We start from the raw sequence: 23,130 nt of genomic DNA, 5'->3' as shown, positions 1-23,130 counted from the left end.
ATACCCTTATACTGCAGAATTAACCTGAGTGTCCCAGTCCTGGACCGTTTTTTCAACCAGGAGGATCCCAGGCCTGATTTTCAGCTATGGAGGGAGTCTCTGGCAGTGTTGCTAAATCACCTGAACCAGGATCGGCCGCGTGGTTGGGGTGCCACAATTGAGACCCTGGTGTTCATATTCTGGTTGGCAAGTGGAGCATCCTACAGGGTGGTTGCAAGAGTGTTTGGGATGCCTCGTTCTGCTGTCCACACCATTGTTCACTGCGTAACAGAAGAAGTGGTGGCCATTTGACACCAGGTCATCCACCTCCCAAAGACACTAGAGGACCTGGAGGTAGTGTCCCGTGGGTTTGCAGGGCTGGCACGTCACAGAGCCTTTCTGAAAGCGGTGGGTGCAATCGACGGCTGCCACATCCGCATCAAGTGTCCAAGCGGCCCTGATGGTCAGTGCTATAGAAACAGGAAACTGTTTCCATCTACCACCTTGCAGGCAGTTTGTGACCATCAGGGCTGCTTCATCGACACATACGTGGGCTGGCCTGGGTTGGTGCTCGATTCCAGGGTGCTCCACCACCGCCCACTGTACAGACAGTCAGTCTACCCTCCTCCAGGGCATTTCATCCTCGCAGATGGAGGGTACCCATGCCTCCAATGTCCTCTCCCCCTCTTCACTCCCAACAAGAGGCCAGTCCAAGGTGCGGGAGCCCAGCGCTTTAACAGCCACCATTCCAGGGCACACTCCATTATAGAGCTGCTTTGGGGTGTGCCCCAGGGATCTATCCTTGGGCCATTATTTTTCTCGCTGTATTTACTCCCCCTTGGTGCGATTTTTCGTAAACACGGAGTGTCATTTCATTTGTATGCCGATGACTGTCAGCTTTACTTACCTTTTAGTCATTTGGATACCTCCCCATGTCAACCACTGCTTGACTGTCTTAGTGATATTAAATTATGGATGGCAAATAATTTTTTGAATTTTAATGGTCGCAAAACGGAAGTAATTTTATATGGCCCGCATCGTTCTACTGATACCCCAGATGTTGATTTTGGTGATTTGACCTCTCATCTGAAAAGTTCAATCACTAATCTTGGTGTTAAACTTGATTCTGCGCTTACTTTTGAAGGTCATGTAAATGGGGTGGTAAAATCAGCTTTTTATCACCTCAGACGCCTGTCAAAGGTTAAGCCTTTCCTTTCTAAACCCAATTTGGAAACTCTTATTAATGCTTTTATCACCTCACGTCTGGACTATTGTAATTCCCTTTTAATAGGGGTCGGGTCGGGCACCTTGTCACGCCTGCAGTTAGTGCAAAATGCGGCGGCGCGATTTTTAACCGGTAGTAGGAAATTCGATCACATCACTCCGGTTCTGGCTTCCTTGCATTGGCTTCCCATTGAATTTAGGGTTCGTTTTAAAGTCCTTTTATTGGTTTTTAAATCTTTAAATGGTCTGGCTCCTGTCCACTTATCTGATTTGCTGAAGCCACATGTTTCTCCTCGCTCGCTCCGTTCAGCTGAGCAGCTGCTGCTGTCGGTCCCTAAGTCGCGGCTGAAATGCAGAGGAGACCGTGCCTTTTCAATTGCGGCTACGATGCTCTGGAATAACCTTCCCCTCCAAATTAGACAAGCGTCATCAGTGCAGGTCTTTAAGTCCAGATTGAAAACCTATTTTTATTCCCTGGCTTTTAACTCTGTAGGAAACTGACACCTTCTTATTTATTTTATTGTATGTAATGATTTTATGGTATTTTTAATTTGGTAGTTGTTTTGATCTGTGTTGTTCAGCACTTTGGTCTGCCTGGTGTGTTCTTAAAGTGCTATACAAATAAACGATGATGATGATGATGATGATGATAGAGCGTGCTTTTGGAATGATGAAAACAAGGTTCAGGGCCATCTTCCTGCAAGCGCTGGAGGTGCACCACACCTTTGTACCTCACATAAGTGACCACCCAATACCATGTGAATAGTCCAATCTATAATGTTTGAGCTAAAATAGTGTTTTGTTGTGAAATCAGTTTCACCCCAGTTCTTTTTATTCCTCGGGCATCCAAAGACGGCACCGGACTCAGTAGTCATTTTCACAAAAACTTGTATGTATGTGGAGGCTGGTTTAGATGCAGTCAGTAGTGCTCCTCCAACAGTAGTAGTGCTGTCAAATTGTCTGCTACAGAATTGCAAGTATTATACTAGTAGTAATATAGCATCCACCGTGCTTGCATATCTCTGACATCTTAGTGGTGTGACAGCTGTAGATTGAGCCGGCCCTGCAAACCCTGTGGATGGAAAATGCAGTGGACAGTGGGAGGAAGCATCCTAAAGCTCTCTTTGCAGACCACCCTGTGTGATTCTCCACTTGCCGACCAGAAAAGACAAACCGCAGGTCTCAGTTGCAGCACTCCATCATGTCTGATCTGTCTTCAGCAGATCGAGCAACACTGCCAGAGACTTCCTGTAATTTGCTGGAGTTGTAGAAGAAACGGTCCAGGAACAGGTCACTCAGGTTAATCCTGTTTGAACAAATATAAATAGCTGCAAATATTTTAGACCTACAATACTGTTGACGCACTACACGTTCTTTTTTTTGTTGTTGTTGTTCCTGATCATTTTGGAATCAAACGTTCCAAAATGGAGAAGAGCCTGTCGCTTCGCTCCCTGCTCTCCTGCGCCCGTCTCTCCTCGACCTCACTTTAGTGCTGCATGTCCTCTTTGATGAGGTTGCGCAGCCCTTCATCCTGATCCCTCCTCCTCTTCCTCCCTGTAGTCGGTGGATGACTGTCTTCCTCATCGGTGTCAGGTTCCGCTAGGTTTTGGTCACCCACTGCTGTGCTTGGCCCTGGAGTGTCCTTGGGGAGGGAGGAAATTAGGACAGGAGGCCTAATGGAAGGCCTCTGTCCTATCACCTCATCCCATGAGGGCAAACCAGGGCCAAGTAGCAGCAGTGGGCTTCCCACTGACTCCCTCTCCTGACCCTGGATACTTGCAATCCTAAGGGCAGAGGAAATACAAAATGACAGTTGACAAATGACACCATAACAACTCTTAGTGAATGTACATTCACTAACTTGTCTCTTCACCACTTATCTTCTTGATAATGACATACTTTGTACTTTGCCTTTAGGTTATCCCACTTTTTTCTTGCCTGCAAGGGGGTGACTTTACCCTGCCGGCCCATCTTCTCCAGTATAGTCCTGATCACACCCGAAAAATAAGAGAAGACAGAAACCTTGGCAACTATGTTGATCCCAAAATCCAAACATTTTCACGGCAGAACACCAGAGGAATACCGTCTGGACATCACAGGTTCTGTACAGCATGAGGGTTAATGAAACCATACTCATAAATATGATGTTAATTTTTATGGGGATTATTTACATTACGCAATAACCATAGACATGTGCCCAAAGCCTAACAACACAACCGCTATACAGGTTCAACTTTGGTACCACCAGATTTTCAAATACTTACATTTGAATGTGAATTCCTCTCCCGCTGTCACGCCCGATTGGTCCACCATTGTTCTGCTAAAAAATTCTTCTTCTGGTTTGGAATTTATGCAACAGATGGCCTGCAATGACTCCTGGGATATAGTGGGACACGAAGAATACATCGGACCCATCCTTCAAATTCGGGGAGTTCGTGGGGGTTTATCTTTGGGAAGATAACCCCCCACGAACTCTCCTGGGTCTAGGTGCGGCTTGCCCCTCTGGCGGCGGGGGTACCTGGACCTGGGATATAGAGTATGTTTGGGGAATGTGACTGTCTGTGCAGTGTCTATTTGTGTCTGTCTACACGTTGGGTGAGTGCCGAGTATTTGGTTGTGTATATGGGGGGTGGGAATGCACGTTTGTGTCCACGCCTGTTCGTCTGTGTCTATATGTCAGGTTGGGTCTTAGACTCAACCTCTCTGGGTACATCTCAGGCCCTCCAAAGTACGGAGGCCTATCTCCCCTCACCACACTCCCTGCCGGTGGCTGATGCCCTCAGACGTTGGTGTGTTGGTGGTTCTTGTCGACTGGGGCTGGGCGCTCACGTATGTACCGGCTCACTCCTGGTGGCCGATTGGCGGGGCCTGGCACCTGTGGCCCGGCTGGGCCCCTTCCGGGGGGTGGGGTGCCCTCAGGCCTCTGGGCCTGAAGCTCGGTCCTCTCTGGCACAGCTGGCTGCCGGCAGAACCCGCGGGCACGCCACTGCAACACCCTCTGGCCTCTGCTCTGTAGCTGCTGGGTGACCTCTCGTTTGGGGCTCTACTCAGCTCTTCCCAGGAGGGTGGCACGGTTCCCCCCCTTTGGTGGTCCTCCTCAGGTCCTCGTACTCTGGGGCCTCTGGATGTCTGGGGCCTGAATCTCCTCCATACCTGCTTCATGCCCTGGGGGACGGGACTATGGCTCCCCACACTCCCTAGCAGATCGTTACATGGAGAAACCTTTGGAATACAAGCATGCTGATCCACACAGGTGTGCACACAGGTGTACACACGGGTGTTCACAGACGCGGACTACACCTTTCGTGGCTGCTGCCTCAAAGCACATTGTGCGCTGTCTATCTTGCGTGCTGCACAATAGCGTTTAATATTTAGTATCTACTGTTATCTACTGCTAGCTAGTTTATTGTGCTGTATTTATTATGTTGCTCTTTTTTGTTTGTTTTCTCTTCTGTTTTTTTTTCTCTCTATACAGGTGATCCAGGTGTTTTGTTTGTTTTTCTTTCTTTCTTTCTTCCCCCCTTTCTCACCGTCTCTTCTCCCCTCTGTTTTTCTTTCTCTCCCTCTCTTTCTTTCTTTCATTCTTTCTCCCTGTCCTGTCCCCCAGTCATGTCCGTCCCGTTTGTAGCAACCGAAAATGAAATAAATACATAATTATAATAAAGGTCAATCAAATGGACCAATATGGCAAGGCCATGATGATCCACTTGGTAAAATAAATCTTCTTGGCATCTTTCTTGGCCTTAAGACAACAATTCAGATGGCTAAAGATCCAAACGGGACAACACACAAACAAAAAAAAAATTCGGGGAAAAGTAGGACGCATTTGTCGCATAAAAAGGTCATCATGCAGTATTCTATCATATATAAACTTATATCATTAAAATATTATACTGACTACTAAGTACAATTTTCCATTGACAGCATGTATGGTATTTCACACCCCTAATATTATAGATATTAACATATCAAAACATAAACTTCAGAGAGTTCAAGGCAATTGGTTATTTTGGAATGAAGTGAACACTTTCAATCCTTTTTTTTCTGCCTGTAAGGGCCCGGAACAACTTACTCACCCTAACCTCTACCCCCTAACCCTGAAGAGAATCAACTTTTTTTAAGGGTATTAGCTATTAACTGTATTTATATGCTTCAGGGTTCTTTTCACATTTCTTGAAACCTCCACCTATTTTCTCAAAACCTTAAACACAAATCCAAAAATCTTAACTGCATTCACAAAACCCCAGACTTTTCAGTTGAAATCAAACAATTATCTCAAAATCTGTTATTCTCTGTTCAAAACCAAACAATGTGTTCACATCATAAACACAGCAAGTAAAAGTATATTCACCACAAAACATTTGTTAGACACTACATCAAATAATTCAAGACACAGCATCCAGGGCATGTGGGCATAGTTATTGTAAGTGTATTTAACAAAAGAATTACCGTGGTTAGAGTGATATGAAATGCTAAATGTAGATAACAAAAATAACATGAAATATATGTTTCACATGCAGCCGTAATATCCTGTAGACCACCAAGAAATGTCAGGAGATGTGTAGTGTTATATGTCCACAGGTTTGCATGATGTTGGAGAACCCCTGCCAGTGTTTACAGTTTTGCAATACACGTGTGAAATGTGTTTAGTGACTGAGCATGTGTTTATGGGTTTGATAAAAAGAGTGGATGAGTTTTGCAAATCGTTTCTAAATGGCTTAACCGTGTTTAAGGTTTGGCTAACAGAGTGTTTGATTTGAAAAATAAGTTTAGGCCACTAAGAATTTGGTTTAGAGAATGGGGTTTAGTGTTTTAGCAATTCAGAAAAACTCTAATAACCACAAAACATGTTTGGCAAGATATAACTGAAATAATCTAGGGTTACTGGATAAAACAAAGCGGAGTCTGTGATCATTTAATCACTCTTTTTTCCTTATCTTTCAGATAACTGCAACTTGTCTGCTGAAGTCATCAAAATGGGGAACCAGGTCCCAAGAGAAAGTAACATGGGCAATAACCTTAGATGCTGCAAATGTTATCAAGTCTTGCCTCCATGCAAATCATTTGATGACTTATACCAAAGTATTATTCATGGGCGATACGTACATGTGTTCAATGGAGGTGAATACTACAGACCAGTTGGTGACAATGATGCATATGAGTGTGAATATTGCTTTAACAAGCCAATGAGAGATCAAGAGCAAATGAGGAGAAGAGAGGAGGAGAGAAGAAGAGAGGAGGAGAGGAGGAGAGAGGAGGAGAGGAGAAGAGGAGAGGAGAGGAGAAGAGAAGAAGAAAGGAAAAGAGAGGAGAGGAGAAGAGAGGAGGAGAGGAGAAGAGAAGAGGAAAGGAAGGGAAGAGAGGAAAAGAGGAGAGAGGAGGAGAGGAAGAAAGAAAAACTGAATCAAAGACTACAAGAATCTCACCAACGAGCCAAAGAGCAGCTTGAGAAACAATTGAGCAGCTACATTTCTCAGGAATATGAATCCAAGCGAGATGCTCTAATATGGCATCTGGATGACTTTAAAGCTAACGATGAATCAGGTAGTGGCAGTGATGAGCTTCTTGAAATTCTTTCTACAAAATGCAGCCTTGAGGTTTTGAGTCTCAGTCTCACTCAGCTCACAGCTGATCAGCTCAGTGAGATCCTTTCAGTCCTGGACAAACTTCTGTTTGATGAGTGGATTAGTGCTCCTCCAACCATCAGCACTCTGCAGCACACTCAGGTGTTCATCACAGAGCTCTGTGCTCTGTCTCTGGAGATATCTGAAGAAGTTTCCCTACAAAGCATCTCCAATCATATGCAGTCCCTTTTAGGATCCATCAGCCAATCAGCAAGTGGTGTTTTTGAGAGTTTCCTCTTGACTCAAGCCCTGTATCTGAACCTGATGCACCTTTTCAATGACAGCGGAAGATCTGATAGTGATGCCGGCTTCGTAGCCAAACAATGGGCAAAATATGAGATTTCCACTGAGAACCTCTTTATAATTGAGTTTCTGAGCACCCTTACATCATCACTGCAGAGTACAATTGGAAGAGCCTCTGTGTTCACTTTAAAGATGGAAATCCAGTGTTTAAAGCTTCTCTTATCCACACTCACAGATCTAAATGGAAAAGAAGCCCACTCAGAATCCACTGAAATGCTCCTCAAACTTGTGCAAATGAACCAATGGACTCCAATGGAGGCACTCACTCTGCTTAAAGCACTGTCACAGAAATATGCAGATGATGACTCCATAACTGAAATCCTTACCTTGGTACAAGTGTATGACATACCACCAGACTGGACAGATGACTGTGGGCACTCTCTAATCCAGCTCCTTGGATCTGCTGCTCCTGAGAGATTTTGTCAGGATTTCCAAAAGACTCTAAGAGGAAACGATGAGAACAGTGTAACTGCAGTTTTAGCCGAAGTAAAGATGATGTGGGATTTGAATGACTCTGCCATTGATATGATAAAAAACATTAACACTGGTGTCCTGAAATATACAGAAAATGTACCAAAAGAAGAACCTTTTAATAAAGATTCATTTAAATGTGAATCTTTGAATGCAGACAACATACAGAAATGTCTGTGTCAGCTGTGCAAAGCAGTGTTTGATATAAAAGGCTGGTGGCCCACAGTGAGGCAGGTGGTGCGGTGGTGTGGACTGGTGCTGACTCAGAAAAGTAGAGTGGTACAACTGGTTGGTGTGGAAGAAGACCCATGTGTTACAGCCATGTTTGCAGCCATGCAAGTCTGCTTGGGAAACAAACTGGACATTGTGCTGAGCTCTGATGTTCACATAGAGGAGCAAACAAAGGAGTGGTCTGACTTCTACAAGCACCTTGACATTTCAATCAACACAAACATGAAGAAGACTGATCCATCATTCCAGGATGTCTATGAAGCAGACATTGTTTATGGTACAATGGATGATTTTGTGTCAGATTATGTTCAACGTGGCATAGAGGCAATGGAAACAGGGAACCCACAGTTAAATCGTGGATTCATTATTGAAAAACAAAGTCTCAGTGCTTTGCATGCTCTGGAACTTTCAAGACTCAAAGGCGATGACTCCCTGGTGTTTGCTGCAGAGGTCCTGCAGAACCTCATGAGTAAATTTCACAGTGAAGATGTGGGACTGATACACATGTTTATTAAGGCCCTTTTTCAGGTCCTTCACAGTACCCTAAACAAAGACACAATCACTGACAATAAAATCATCACAATCTCAAAGAAAATCACCAGAAAGGAATTGCTTTTTAATGAGATCTTCATTTTGACCTTTCTGGAGAATCTGATGAAAAGTTTTGTTAGACAAACAGAAACCGTTAAAAACATGACAGATCCTGCAGGCAAATGGTGTTTGGAGATTTTATTTGCCTGTGTGGAACAATTTCAAGACTCAAAAAAAGATACCAAAGGAGTTTTTGAGATGGTTTCAAATCTTGGGGAACAAAGGCTATGGTCACCAGTAGAGGCCTTAAAGTTTCTTGAAGCATTAACTATACACCATCATGATAAAAGCTGTATTTCCATCATGAAGATTTTACATTTGGTGGAAGCATATCAGGTTTCTTCCAAGTGGAAAGATAAAAACAACAACTCTCTCCTTGAGCTCATAGATTCATGCACAACTAAGAATCTGATCCAGCATCTAGAAAAGAGCCTTAAAGATGAGAAAACTGAAAGCATTGACAACCTTTTTTATGAAATACGGCAGATGAAAGAAATTGACGAACAAACACTGAGTAAATCATACAACATAGTAACTCATGTAACAAACCTCATCGAAACTGGTGAAATTAAAAAACACAGAGACATACAGCAAGCTAGGACTCTGAGTCACAGCATGGAGACAGAGGACCTTCAGGAAGTTCTTGCAGTCTTATGCAATGCTGTACACCTCCACAAAGCTGAAAGGGAGTGGTGGCCCAGGACAACTCAGATGATAAGCTGGTGCCTGTTGGCCTTGTCTGACACTGGGAAGCTCCTGGAGATGGGAACTGGAGAAGGGAAGTCTTGTGTCATAGCGATGTTTGCAGTGCTGCGTGTGCTTAGAGGTGAAAAGGTGGATGTGGTGTCCAGCTCCTCTGTGTTATGTCAAAGAGATGCTGAAGAATGGGCAGAATTTTACAAATACTTTGGCATTACAGTCGACACAAACACAAATAAAAATGAGGATAAAGATCGGAAAGAATGCTATCAGAAGGACGTGGTCTATGGAACCATTGAAGCCTTTGCTGCAGATCACCTTCGCCAAATATTTGAGATGAAGGATGTGAGGCCTGATCGTAACTTTCAGTGCATCATTATCGATGAAGTGGACTCACTGCTGCTGGATCAGGGAGTGCAGCTGACATACCTGTCCAGCCCCATGGTCTCCATGCAGCACCTGAACATTATTCTCACCATGATCTGGAGCCACGTCAGTCAGTATGGCTTCCTATCTACAGGACACCAGACATTTGTACGAGGTCCTCCTGCTTCATTCTTCAAGGCCATCTATGACTCAATGAACACAGAAGACACTGAAATTAGTGATCCAATGGACATTTTAACTATTGCTGAAGAATCTAATATTGTGCCAAAAGGATTTTCAGAAGATATCTACAAGAGTGAAAACCATGAACTTCTCAGTAAACTGAAAACAGTGAGTCAGGATTCTATGGTTGACTTTTTCAAAGAAATTGAGGACTATGTCCCTTACGGCTTTACTGTTTACACACTAGATGACAAGGGACTGCTCTGTCTTCAAAAGTGCAGTCCATACAATGACCAGGACATCCCAGAGCTTTCATTTCTTGTCTTGGAGGAAGGATTGTGTTGTCCTCTCTATAAGTCAGAAGAAGTTCTCATCAAGCCCATTGCAGAATTGATCTCTGAGAGGATTCAGTACACCCCATGTGAAAACAATAAAGACAAAATCAGCATTCCTGGATTCTTGAAGACTCTGGTGGAGAAGAAAGTCTCAGTGTGGGTTCAGAATGCCTTTCTGGCAATGTTACTGAAACAAGGACGAGAATATGTCATAGAAAATGACAACGTCTGTCCAGTGGACTTCAGATCCACTGGTCTTGTTGAACTGAATAAGAAATGGGGTGATGGTCTGCAGCAGTTTGTGGAGATTAAACACCAAGTCAAACTGAGCACAATTTCAACAGTGACAAACTACATTTCCAACGTTTCTTTTTTTGAGAAATACCAGGGAAAAATATATGGAACAACAGGAACACTAGGGAGCAAAGCAGACATTCAGTTTTTGCAGGACCTGTATCCAAAGCTCTCTGTGTGCAAAATACCAACATTCAACAGGAAGAAGTTATTTGAGGTCAAAGGTACTCTGAAAAAAACAGCTGAAGAATGGAAATCTGAAATAAAAGATGTGGTCACAGCTAAGATTTCCCCAAATTCATACAGAGAAGGAAGAGCAGCGTTGGTGATCTGTGAAACTATAAACAAAGCCAAAGAGATCTACGAAGAGCTGAAGAGCAGCATCCCAAATAAAAAATTGATTCTCTACTGCCGCAGTGACAGAGACAGTTTGAGTAAAATAGACAAGGAGCTTCATCCTGGTGATGTCATTGTGGCCACAAACCTTGCCGGCCGTGGCACAGACATTAAAGTGTCCCCAAAGGTGAACAATAATGGAGGGTTATTTGTGATCCTCTCCTTCCTCTCTGAGAACACAAGAGTGGAACTCCAGGCTTTTGGACGAACTGCACGCAAAGGTAAACCTGGATCTGCTCAGATAATCATTTCCACTGAACACCTGCAGCCATCTTTTCACACAGTGTCCTCTCTGGAGGAAGCCAAGAGTACAAGAGACCGACTTGCAGCAGAAAAGATAAGTCACATGATGAACGATGTTGCTGAGATGAAACTGCGGGAGGACCTGTTTTCAGAATACTGTGAAACACTTCAACATATTTATAACAACACTGATGGAGACGAGGAAAGAGCTGTTGTTGCCATCATGAATGAGTTCTGGGGGATTTGGCTGCAAACTAAATCAGAAGAAATTGATCAGTTGAAAAGAAATGAACTGCAAGAGAGTCTGAAAGCTGATTTGTCAAAGGCAAAAAGTCAGTGTCAATGTCAGACTTCACCTTGTTCCAGCATTTATCACTACATCAAGTTTGGAAATATTGCACTGGATGAAAAAAAGTGGGATGCTGCAGCCATAATGTTTGAAAAAGCCACGACAGAGGATAAAAGCTGGGCAGCTGTAGCTTTTTACAATCATGCATACTGTACTATACAACAAAAGAAATCAGATTACCTCACTAAGGCCATAGATGATCTAACAAAGGCACAGGAATCTCTGAGGTTTCTCAATGAGGAACTAATAGGCTGTCTTCAGTTTGTAAAAATGTCCTCTGCAGACTCAGCCAACAGCAACACAACCAGCCTGGAAAAACAGTTATCAACCAGGTCCACAATGTATAGCTACTTTGAAAAAAACATTACTGAGGCCATCCAAAAGTTAGTAGAAATAAGAGAGAAAGGGAGGGATGCAATGGCCCCAAAATCCCCAATGTTCTCACTATTTTCAGATGCTGATGAAGATCTCCAAGATGAAGCTTACAATCTCTACAGACGAGGTCTGAAATATGTATTTTCTGTGGAAGAAAAGCCTCGTTTCTCATGGGAAGGTCTGCTGGTGTTCTTTCTTGGAGTGTTACAGATTGTTGGAGGAGCACTGCTCACTGCAATTACATTTGGAACATTTGCTCAAGTTGGAAAGGGACTCATTATTGAGGGAATATCAGACTGCATCACTGGCATTGAGTCCATGGTGACAGGAGAATTCAGCTGGAAGTCATGGGCTATAGACAAAGCCATTTCTATTGGTGTCTCTCTCATTGGGTTTGGAGTTGGAAAGCTGATTTCAAAGGGCTTCAAATGTTTTAAATCCTTAGTTAAATTTGGCAAACAGCTTAAGTCAATGCCAAAATTTCTCTCTAGACAAGCTAAACATGGCTTCAGTGCTGTTTTAAAGACAAATATGAAGAATGCAGTAAAACACAGCTAAAAAAATTGTAGAAGAACTCATCACCTTTGGACTGGGAAAGGCAGAAGATGAAATAATTAAGAAAATATTAGAAGAAATCAAAAGCAAGGTGAAAGAGAGAACTGATCATGAAGTGAAATTAAAAATAGAAAAAGAGCCTTCATCTTCATTAGTAGACCTCATTATTCTTTCACAACTTGAGGACAAAAAACAACTTCATGATCTCTTGAATGATGACAGAAGAAAGAAAGAGCTGCTGGCCGTTTTCAGAGAGTTAAGCAAAACTGCAATACAGCCATTCTATGCAGACCTCAGCTGGCAGAACAAACTGAATTCATCCCTGTACAAAGTGATTGAAAAAGCTAAATCAGACACTGGAAAAAAAGCAAAAGCAATTCTGACAGTTATACAAGGTGTCCACATGGTCACACTGGCAGGAGAAGCCATCAGTGCAGTGCTCAGCCTGTCAGACAAATTTTTTTCAAATTTTCATGAACAGCTGAAAATATTTAAAGAACAGCAACGAAAATCAGAGAATATAAAAGTAAGTGATCTGTCTGCAGAAGACATTAAACTGCTGAAAGATTTCAAGCAGGATTTAGGCAGCACCATCAGTACGTTATTGGCTGATGCTTTGGTGGAAGTTTTCCACCAGAAGTTCTCCAGTCACATTGTTTCTATTGTTAAAGACCAAGAAAATGGTGTTATTGGTAAATATGTGAGAAAGGGCTTAAAGAGTGAAAGAACAGAGGAAAAGCTCAGAGCAGGACAGAACAACAGCTACATTGCATACATGCCAAAACACCCAAATTCTAACCTAAAAGTTGAAGGAGATGCAGGTCAGCGCTCACGATCACATGCTGAAAAGATCAAGAACTCCACGACTGCAGGCACCATCCTTGATATCAGAGTTCTGTCAGAAGCCACTGGCACTAAAGTTGTCATCCTAACAGAGGACAGCAATGGAAGACTTACCAAAATGCAAGAGCTGAGCCCAGACACTCGACATGCCAATCAAACTGTGACCCTGATCTACAGACCAAAGAGTGACCAATACCCCGATGGCCATTATGATGTGCACATCAATAACCAGACAGTGAGCATAGACAACAAAGGCAAGAGCTGTTTGTTTCATGCTTTGGCACGTGGAATGAAACCACAAGCCAGTGAAGAAGAGATCACTGTGGAAGCAAATCGTCTTCGATCTGTGGAGGCTGATGCTCTCCTCAGTTACCCAGGCCAATGGGAGCCTTTCATCAAGCGGAAAGAATTAACTGAAACAATCAGGGGAGGGGGCTGGTACATGTTAGAGGGAGCTGCACCCAAACAAGCCATAAAAGAAAGCAAAGAGTTACTTCAGGAAGAAGTTGGAAAAGTGAAATTATACAAAGAATGGCAAAAACATGCAATTCAGAATCCAGGAATTGGACAGTTCATCAATGCAGATCACCAGCCACCAGTCAGTAGCATGTTGAAGGCCAGAAAATTGAACCAGAATAGCAGATTAGCAGAAGCCATGCTTGAAGTGGCAACAAACTCATCTACTGGGAACATTTCTGATGTACACAAATATCATGGCCGTGAACTTCCAACAGTTTATGTACCTGCAGAAGTACATCGTGAATTTCCCAGTACAAAATCACCAGCCTTCAGAGACCTCTTGGCTGCAGCCATAAGTAATGATGATGTTGTGCGTACTTTCAAGCTGACAATCCTTGGTTCAATGCCAAGATTCTGGTTGGATCATAATAAGGACTTCAAAGACTTTCAGAACAACTCAATGAGTAACACGAGGCTTGAAATTTTTGAAAACAGCTTTCAGAAACACAGCACAGAGATGGTAAAGACATGGTTTTCTCTGCTTCAAAACAAAGGTGTTATGACCGAAGACCATCTAACTACCATTAATAATTGGATCGCTAACCAGGGCTACAAAGATCAAAACGATCCACACAGGAAAGACGTTGCCAACCTCCTCTTATGAAAAGGTAACATCAAATTTTACATCATATTATTTGTGATTCATAATGAAAGGGATGGGAGGTACCTGGAGTAGCATGCATTGTGGTAAGCATCTGACCAGAGTGGATTTCTGTTTTCTTTTCAGTTTGCAAGAGAAGCGAATGTGACTCTTACAAGCAAATGAAGTACAGTGAAAACCTGGAGATCTTCCACCTGCCTAATCATCATTATCAGATATCTCTGTACCTTGGTTTAATTTTAACTTAATTTTTGTGCTTATCACAGAAAAAAAGAAAGTCCTAACTGCTTGTTTAGCCATTATAGCTTAATGTAGATTGCAAACTTATGACAGGTTTTGTTTTTTGTTTTGTTTTTTGTTGCGCACAAAGAGCACACTAAAATGATGCAACAAAGTATTTCTTGTAGTAAATTACTAATCACTCTGAAAGGCTTCTAAATCTCTAAATCATCCACAGAGTACCTGAGTGCCCTCCAGTGTTCAAGAGACAAACTACACATGTGTCATATTAAGATTTAGCAGCTTGATTTTCTTTTTTGTTGGTTGGAGCACAAGGTGACAGCTGGAGTGATTCTGCAGAGCCTGACTGTGAAAGGAGCTCTGGAGATAAAGAAACTGCTTGTGATGAATCACAGAAGCTACAGGAAAAAAAACCCTGCATGTAGTTCACTGTCAGCAGCATCCTATTCGTTATCATGCAAACGGTGTATAATTTTTGTTTAATTCAGTGTAACTATGAAGGTGGTAGTGAGGGGGGGGGGGTTAACAGTGAAATTATAAAATATATTATCTCTATGGAAATGTTTTTACACAATAGTGGACAAAAAAACTGCAGGGAAATGTACCAATATGATATTACATACTTTAAAAGTTTATCTAAATGTATTTAAAACATATTGGTGAAAACGGCCTATAAACATAATTGGCCACTGTTATGAACATTCTGAAATAAATAGAATTACACACAAGCTGGTTATCTTTGTGAGTTTTTAATTTGTCTTTGCAAAGGGGTCAGAGCAACAATACAAATTTAATCAAGATTCAATCAACCAGGTTCAATCAAAGTTATCACTCTGTGTCATATGGAAACCATGCTGCTGTTTTTAAATGGAATAGGCACTGTTAGTGTGAAGCAACAGTTATAAGAAACAAATGTCAGGTTTACGGAAAATTGGACCCAAACACAGGGCTTCCTGATTACTCAGTTAAATTTTCAGTCTATTTCATTTCATTATTTAATTGTGTTCTATCCAGATCCTGGCAGTGGGTGGGATTCAGGGGCCTCTTCCTGTAATTGAATCTAATGGCATGCTAGTGGTTCGAGTCTCTCTCTGATCTCTGCCTTCACCCGGGGCGGGGGGTGGTGTTGTGTCAAAGCCCCCCAATGGTTGTTTCCCATTCGTCAGGTTAAAGCCGGCCTCCCCCACTCTCTCACTGGCCGATGTTAGTGATGATTATTATATAGCCTTCTGAATTCATGAACTCCAGAGTACCAGAGTGCCCTCTAGTGTTCAGAAAGGCAAACTACTACTAGCTACTGCTAGCTAGTTTATTGTGATGGTGCTGTTTTTATTATGTTGCTCTTTGTTGTTTGCTTTCTCTTCTGTTTTTTTTCTCCATACAGGTGATCCAGGCGTTTTGTTTGTTTGTTTGTTTGTTTGTTTTTTCCTTTCTTCCCCCCCTTCTCACCGTCTCTTCTCCCCTTTGGTTTTCTTTCTCTCCCTCTCTTTCTTTCATTCTTTCTCCCTGTCCTATCCCCCAGTCACGTCTGTCCCGTTTGTAGCAACCGAAAATAAAATAAATACATAATTATAATAAAGGTCAATCAAATGGACCAATATGGCAAGGCCATGATGATCCACTTGGTAAAATAAATCCGCTTGGCATCTTTCTTGGCCTTAAGACAACAATTCTGATGGCTAAAGATCCAAACGGGACACAAAAAAAAAAAAAAAAAAAAAAAAGGCAAACTACACGTCTTGTACTGAAGATCTGTTTATTTTTCTTTTCTGCTACGATGCTTCTGCAATAAAGAAAGTGATTGCTAGATGACACATACGCTAAAAAGTGAAAACCTGTATATAGCTCCGGAGAAAGTGGAAAATAATGAATACTATAGAGTTCGATCTAATATAGGAAAATCATGTTATATTATGAGCTAATACAGGTAAATTAGTAAGTGGAAGTGTAACGGGCTAAAACTTATCATCTGGATCATTAGATGGAGAGCCCGTGACTGGCTGCAGAGGTGGGCTTTGTTAAATAGGCCTCATAAAAGCCCAAACACATATCGAATGACCGGGATCCTTTTAACAAAGATCGTTCCACTTGATGGATCCTTCTTACATAAAGTAATCTTGAGACATTCAGATCCACCAGGCTGTACCCAAATATTTCTGTTTATTGCTGACCTCTACTTTGTTTCTCCAGCATCTTGTGCATTACAGTAAAAGTGTAGCTATGCTAGATAAATATATGAATGGCTGTATATCTGTATATGTTTGTTGCTAAATTCTACTTTACAGCTCAACAAATCAAGATCAGAATATACAATGAAAAAAAGCACAGTGGCACATGAGATGATGTGCTCTAACACCTGTACTTGAGTAAATTCACTTTGATTTTGCAATATATTCTTCATGGTATTTTACGCAATGCTGTTTTGTTATGACATGAAACACGTGTTGATGCTTGAAATATTTGTCATCATAAAAATTTGCTCAAAACTACAGAGACTTCCTGTTTCCATCCGTTAGGTGGTGCAGGTTACTAGGGGCATAAACTGCAGTAAATATCAATACTATTTGGGGTTTACTTTGTTGTTTTTTTACACTACAACAGACTATAAAACAGCCACTGTCAAATGATTTGAAATCTTATGACATATATATGATGGTAGCTTACTGAGTCTAAGTGAATGCAACTCAATTATTCCCCACTAGGTGGTGGTGCATTATGGACACAAACATGTAGACGAGATCAAGGAAACTGCGGCACCTGTGTGACTTTATGCTAGGCTCTCAACACAAGCAGGAGCACCCTGGGTGTTGCTTTGCTGTATTCTAAAATAGCTATTATAGATATATTAGCATAATTACATTAAATTATTGATAAACTTACTAAAAATAAACCCATGAACTCATTAGTGTATATATAAGACATCAAATAAATCGATATATATCTTAAATACTATTGTCGTTAACTGAAGAAGCTGTATAATGAATATTAGCATGTTCAATTAGGCATTAATATGATAAAACTTAAACAATAACTGCTTTTAATTACAGTAATGCAATGCCTATTAGCCTAACAATACTCTTCGTTTATAGGCACTTTATAAAAACTCATCTCTTTCCTATATAAAAAAAAAGCACACTTAAAGTATTGCTATAAAAAAATGCAATTCACACTCCTGGTCAGGATTTATCATTAAACTGCTACAGATCAGTTTAACTCCAACCAGTAAACCCACAGAGCAGAAATCTTTCCTATTAAGGATTTCAATTTTGACATACGTTTAAGCAAGCAGAACAAAAACACATTTTTAGTAATTTAGAAATCTGCACCAATTCTTGGAAATACAGCAGTCTTCTAAACTAGAATTCCCAAAGAGACTTGGTGTAACAATGAATGAGACATTTATAGTTTACGCTTTTAATTCAAGAATGCAGTTCCCAAAGATGAGACAAATTCCAATGGATGATACAGTGAAGAAACCCCCCCCCCCCCCAGTAATGTGACTGTATTGTGACAAAAGACAAAGACACTTTGTAACTTCAAAGACACAGGAGGAAAGTTAAAGGAGAACAGGTTTCGTAAAATGTAACCAACAATATAAATGGCATGATTAGGTTTGAAACTGAACAGGTCACCGTGCATTACTATTTCCAAACATATAAAGAGTTTCCTATTTTCTTGGTTGTTCAAGCTGTCAAATCAATGCTTTTATTGAAGGGATAAATCTACTCAGAAAAAAATATTCACTAAAAGGTGTTATATGTGTTTTGACAGGGATTACCACATTACTTTAAAAACGCTTGAACAATATGAAAATTTCCTAAAAAGGACTGATATCCAACACGTTTTGAAATGTTACTTGGTTTTTTGGCGTGCTATCGTGTGCCCTTTGTGTTGAGTAATAGGTAAGATGCAGATAATCAACAGGCAACTTAAAAATTTAACAGGCAAGTGGCAGAAAATAAGGCTAAATAAATCCTCAAATTTCACTTAGCATCCAAGACTGCATTAAATTGTCATTTTCAGGTTACCAATATAAACTGGCCAGATTCAGCAATCATTGCCTTTAATACTGATTTTTTTTCGTCCAATGCCAGTTTAAATTCATCTGAAACCTATTAAACAGGCTTTTTTTGGCAAAGACTTTCTACATAAAGTAAGATGAGATCAATATTGCTCATATGCATTTGGTAAATATGAGCCTACTGTTTAAAAGGTCAGTAAAGTCATTTACCAACACCTGTAGATCACTAATTAGTTCGATTTTCAGTGCTGTTACACAGAGTTTAAAAAAAAACCCCAGAATCTATTGGTCACTTCAGTGGAGAGATTGAGCATGGTCAAAGAAAGAAACAACTGAAATAATTTTTTTTAAAATTCACAAGATAAAGCACTGGCCTTGGCATACGACTCGACTTGTGTTTTTCCAAGGTGCACTTGGTGGATTTTTGATTTCTTTGAACAGAGACATTGCTGAATTCTGGTCTTAAGCTGGGTTTTTCATATTTATTGAACAGAGAGAAGTATTACTGATGTCATCCAACTTCCAGCAAGAAAGCTACCAGCATTTCCCCAAATTATTTTACTACTACTTCAAATTTTAGAGACTTCACAATCATCTCACTACCTTAAGACGCTTATTTGCCTGTTCTCATTTGTCTCAAATACATCTACACAAGATGTATTTGAGACAAATTCTTTCTACAATAATCAGTGTTTGTGAATGATAATGACAGCACCTTTGATCAAACTATTAAATGTGGATGGAAAGGATGAGGAAGAAAAATGAATAGTAACACTCAATTTAAACCCTCAGAATTTCAGAAGCTCCACTTCAAAGATAAGAGTGGAATTTGCAGGGATCTTGGGTGGATATCCTCTGCTGCCATACGCGTAGTCCGGAGAGCAGGTCAGCTTGGCCACCTGGCCCAGGCTCATCTGTGGAGGAGATGAAGACCAAGTTAGATAGGTGAGTAAAATGAACAAAGTTTACTTTGTTTTAAAAGCCCTCCCAGTGATTGATACAGCTTTGAAGATGTGTTAAAAAGAAAGAAAGAAAAAAAAAATTACACAAGTGAATATAGTTCATTAGACGTTTCACGCTGGCTTAAGTGAGTGAAGCCATATGAGACAGCAACAAACAACAACAAAGACTAGGCCTGAAGGCCCCAGATGAAAGTTGCCTGTATTTTCTGTTACTGTAACGTGCAGCATGAACAGTTTCACTGTGTGTGCAGCAGCTGCAGTTTGCATGACTGATTGCTCTGCACTGCCTGTTTGCACCTTGCACTTTTTAGTGCTTTACTACTGTGCAGCAAGTAGTGGGCGAGTGATTGCGGAAAAGGCAGTGTCTTCCTTGCAAATTTCAGGCAACAGCAGCAAGCTGCTGGCAACCAAACCGATCGCAAAGTGGGTTTTTTTTCTGTGTAGAAGATTGTGTTTGTATTTTGGCCTTTGTGCACTTCATGACTAAGTTAATAAGAAACGTGAAATAAAAAGCAAAAAACAACCAATCCTAATTACGGTCTTCGACATACCTTTATGATACAATTTTACCTCATAATCTAGCCAAGCAATGAAATCTCTGGTATTTTTGGCAGACCATTACTTAAAGATAAAATAAAATCCTTTTGAAATGAAAATGTAAACTAAAATAAGTATGCAAATATTAAATAAAAATCTATATGATAAAACATAAGCTCTAAAAAGCAGTACTGAAATAACAGAATTAAAATGGCTTGCTAGCAAACATCAGATAAAATGGCTCAGAGTGTAAAATGTAGATAATGGATGGCCTGGTTTCTGCTCATATTTGCAGCCTCTGATAATACAAGGCAGCAACATCTTAACAGATTCATTTGTGACTTACAATAATCTTACACATAAACGCTAAAGTAAGCCACAGTGATATTTTTGTTTTGTTATTTTTGAGGGGAAAATGACTCGGAGCTATTGCCAAAACGAAGGCAACGAACGTATCTTCATGTGTTTAACATAACATTGATCAGTGTGCCCCTTCAAAGCTCCACTTACCTGAGCTACACCTTCATCCCAACCACGGATGACTTCACCTGCGCCCAGTTTGAACTGGAAGGGTGATCCTCGGTCCCTGGAGGAGTCGAACTTCCTGCCGTTTGTCAGGGTGCCTGTCGGAAAGCAGCCCCAAATTAATAAAGTCAAAGCCTGATAGCCTCTGCGAAGCCAAACGATACAAATTAAAAGATTCGAGTGACTGTCATGTTGTATTCACACACAAGGTGACTGGGTAAAAATGTACTGCTGAGGGTACACGGTGCAGCTTAGTTTGAGCAGGAATTGTTCGACATCTTAGGACGCCGGAAGCTGCCGTCAGGATGCGGCTAGAATAGCTCACATTAGCACAAATCCTTAGAATAAAGACACACGTTACCCTAGCGGTAGTTTGCCGTTTCTCGCATTTTATTTATTGTAGGTATTACGTGGCAATCTTAAAGGTGGGCAAGAATTACAGAGAGGGTGTCTTTAGAGTCCGGCTATCCGCCCCCTCATTTCCAGGCGCTAAGCTATGCTACGCTAAATTAAGCTAAGCTAAGCAGTGCTAGCTACAGAATTAGCTTGCTGCCACCAATCAAATTCTCATTTAACTGTCCGCAGGTCCACGAAATGAGAAATGATGCTTATTACAAACCCAGTTTATACTAATACATATTTATTTTTTCACCTCGAAGTAAATGAATAAATGGTCAAAAAGAGGCGAGGCTTACCGACATAGTGAACTGAAACTGTCGATCCTTTCTTCGGAAAATTCTTTCCTGAAGAAAGAAAACGAAGGTTAATATACACCCAAAGGCAAATATAGTTTTAAACGGACGGAATAATTGGAACCAAAGAGGGGAGGACAAAAAAAAAGCTTTACCGTCTCCTGGTCTGAGGGTTTCGACGTCTACTCCCATTGTTCTTTCAGCACAGTTCTCCCTCTGTCTGTCTTCCTGGTACTCTCTCTGATTGTGAGCTCGTTCAATGAAGCCGTCGAGTATAACGTCCCACGTGGTTTGGTGGGCTAAAAGCCATAAAAAAACGCGACTGTCTTCAACTGCTGCTCGTTGTGTCTAGATGTATGCCACGGTGGGAATAAATAAGGAGCCTTAAAGCCAATCTTTGGCTTTAAAAATGCAATTTACTGATTTTTTTTCCGACCTTGTGGGTTCGTTGAGCGGACACAGGGGCGTAGTAGTGACATTCTCAAACCCAAGCAGGGGCCCCATGAAGATCCAGTTTTCTTTTTTTTTTGAGTAATCAAATAAATGAATCAAAATGGGGGAAAAAGGGGCTTTCGATGTTCTAGAAGACATTTTATTTTTCTCTTGCGCACACAGATTATTACGTTATGCAAACAGGTAATCTTGAAAGCAGGTGTTTCCAGGATTTTTAAAAACTGAGTAGTAAAGGATGTGCCTGCAGAAGATCAGAGTACTTCAGTCATCATCCTAAAAATTTAATATTTTTCTTTTTCTTTCTTTTTTTGTGGTAAAAGTATTTTACTTGACTTGGATGGGTTTCTGATTTTGGATAGGCAAAAATAAATTAGGATGTGCCTTGAAATAACAGAACTGAATGTTTTTAAGTTTAATTCTGTGGAACAACCTCTGGACCATGAAGTGCAGCTACTGATCAGTGTGAAATGGATTGTTGTAATTAGTCAGAATTAGCCTATGATAACTTAATAAATTATACCTTCTATATTTGTTTTTAGAAAAGAAAACAAATTAATTCTTTTTTATTTACATTTTTATTTTGATAATTGAATATTTCCCATGGACAATCAGGACGGACACAGTTGTTAAAGTGGGTGAACTCAGGACCAAACATCATTCTTGAAAATATGCATCCTCCATAAGGAAAACCTTTTACATGTAGCACTTCAAACACTTCAACTGTATTTTGATGCTAATATAACCATAGAAAACATGTGGAATGGAGACCGCTGCACCACTGTATATTAGCTTGACACTGTAGTAAACCTCAGTAATGTGGTCAGAAACTGAGCCGCTACCCTGAATCTCTTGTGGGCCAAAAAACAAATGTTATAAACTGTGGTCCCCTTTTCTGGACTTTTTTGAAAGGCCCACGACTATTGTTCCTGATTTTTGTTTGTTTGTTTTATGTTTGTTTGTGTGTTTTTCTTTGTTGTTTAATGGTCGAGGAGAGAACTAGAATGTAAAAATTCTGAAAGTGCTTTGTATTATACATTGCACTGAAACCTTTGTCTAATAAAAAGACTTGAAAGAAGCTGCTGCTTTTGGACATCATAAGATCCTTTATAGAAAAAGTGCCCTCTATTACACAATGACAGGAAAATGTATAGTTTCCTAAAATAAGAATACTATAAGTTTTTGCAAAGGTTTTACCTCATCACACAGGCAGAAGCTAGAGTATTTCCTTCAATGTATTTTTCACTGATTCACTTTGATTTAATGTCGACTTGCTGGCAGCAGCTTTACTTCTTGCACCTGATAGCCATTTCCCCTGTTTTAGTTTTTCCTGTTACAAGTGAATGCTAAAGATGGGAAAATGGTTCAGAAAATTAAGAGCAATGCTTCATTTTTAAATACAATGGCTGTCTTCTTTTAGTGTTGTTTTGTTTTTTTATGTGAATAATTTAAAAGGCAAAAGATTGTTATGCCAACCTGCAGTATCTTCAGGGCCCACCAGGGGGATGCATCCTACACTTAA

The 23,130-nt window shown here is 40.8% G+C and overlaps 1 protein-coding gene and 1 pseudogene across 1 annotated transcript; one reads left to right on the top strand and one right to left on the bottom strand.

Moving 5' to 3' along the window:
* The first annotated feature begins 6,179 nt into the window (after positions 1-6,179).
* On the top strand, positions 6,180-14,184 carry LOC146367842 (uncharacterized; annotated as a pseudogene).
* Positions 14,185-17,819: 3,635 nt separating this feature from the next.
* Positions 17,820-21,533, bottom strand: LOC146367841 (uncharacterized). Its single transcript, XM_084912813.1, has 4 exons — positions 21,314-21,533; positions 21,162-21,209; positions 20,452-20,564; positions 17,820-19,356 (listed from the first exon to the last, which is right to left on the bottom strand). The coding sequence occupies exons 1-4, from the start codon at positions 21,348-21,350 to the stop codon at positions 19,231-19,233; spliced, it is 324 nt and encodes a 107-aa protein (XP_084768939.1). The 5' UTR covers positions 21,351-21,533; the 3' UTR covers positions 17,820-19,230.
* Positions 21,534-23,130: the final 1,597 nt, after the last annotated feature.

This window comes from Perissodus microlepis, chromosome 18 (genome assembly GCF_051167445.1).
Source record: "Perissodus microlepis isolate ML-2025 ecotype Zambia chromosome 18, ASM5116744v1, whole genome shotgun sequence".
NCBI lineage: Eukaryota > Metazoa > Chordata > Actinopteri > Cichliformes > Cichlidae > Perissodus > Perissodus microlepis.
This window is presented reverse-complemented; position numbering and strand designations above follow the sequence as displayed.

What these genes read in the sequence shown, in the direction of transcription:
- LOC146367841 (XM_084912813.1), bottom strand. Translation starts at nt 21,350, where the DNA reads ATGGGAGTAGACGTCGAAACCCTCAGACCAGGAGACG. An exon ending in AGTTTCAGTTCACTATGTCG is followed by an intron (nt 20,565 to 21,161) that starts GTAAGCCTCGCC and finishes GCTTTCCGACAG; the next exon opens with GCACCCTGACAAACGGCAGG. An exon ending in GGGATGAAGGTGTAGCTCAG is followed by an intron (nt 19,357 to 20,451) that starts GTAAGTGGAGCT and finishes TCTCCTCCACAG; the next exon opens with ATGAGCCTGGGCCAGGTGGC.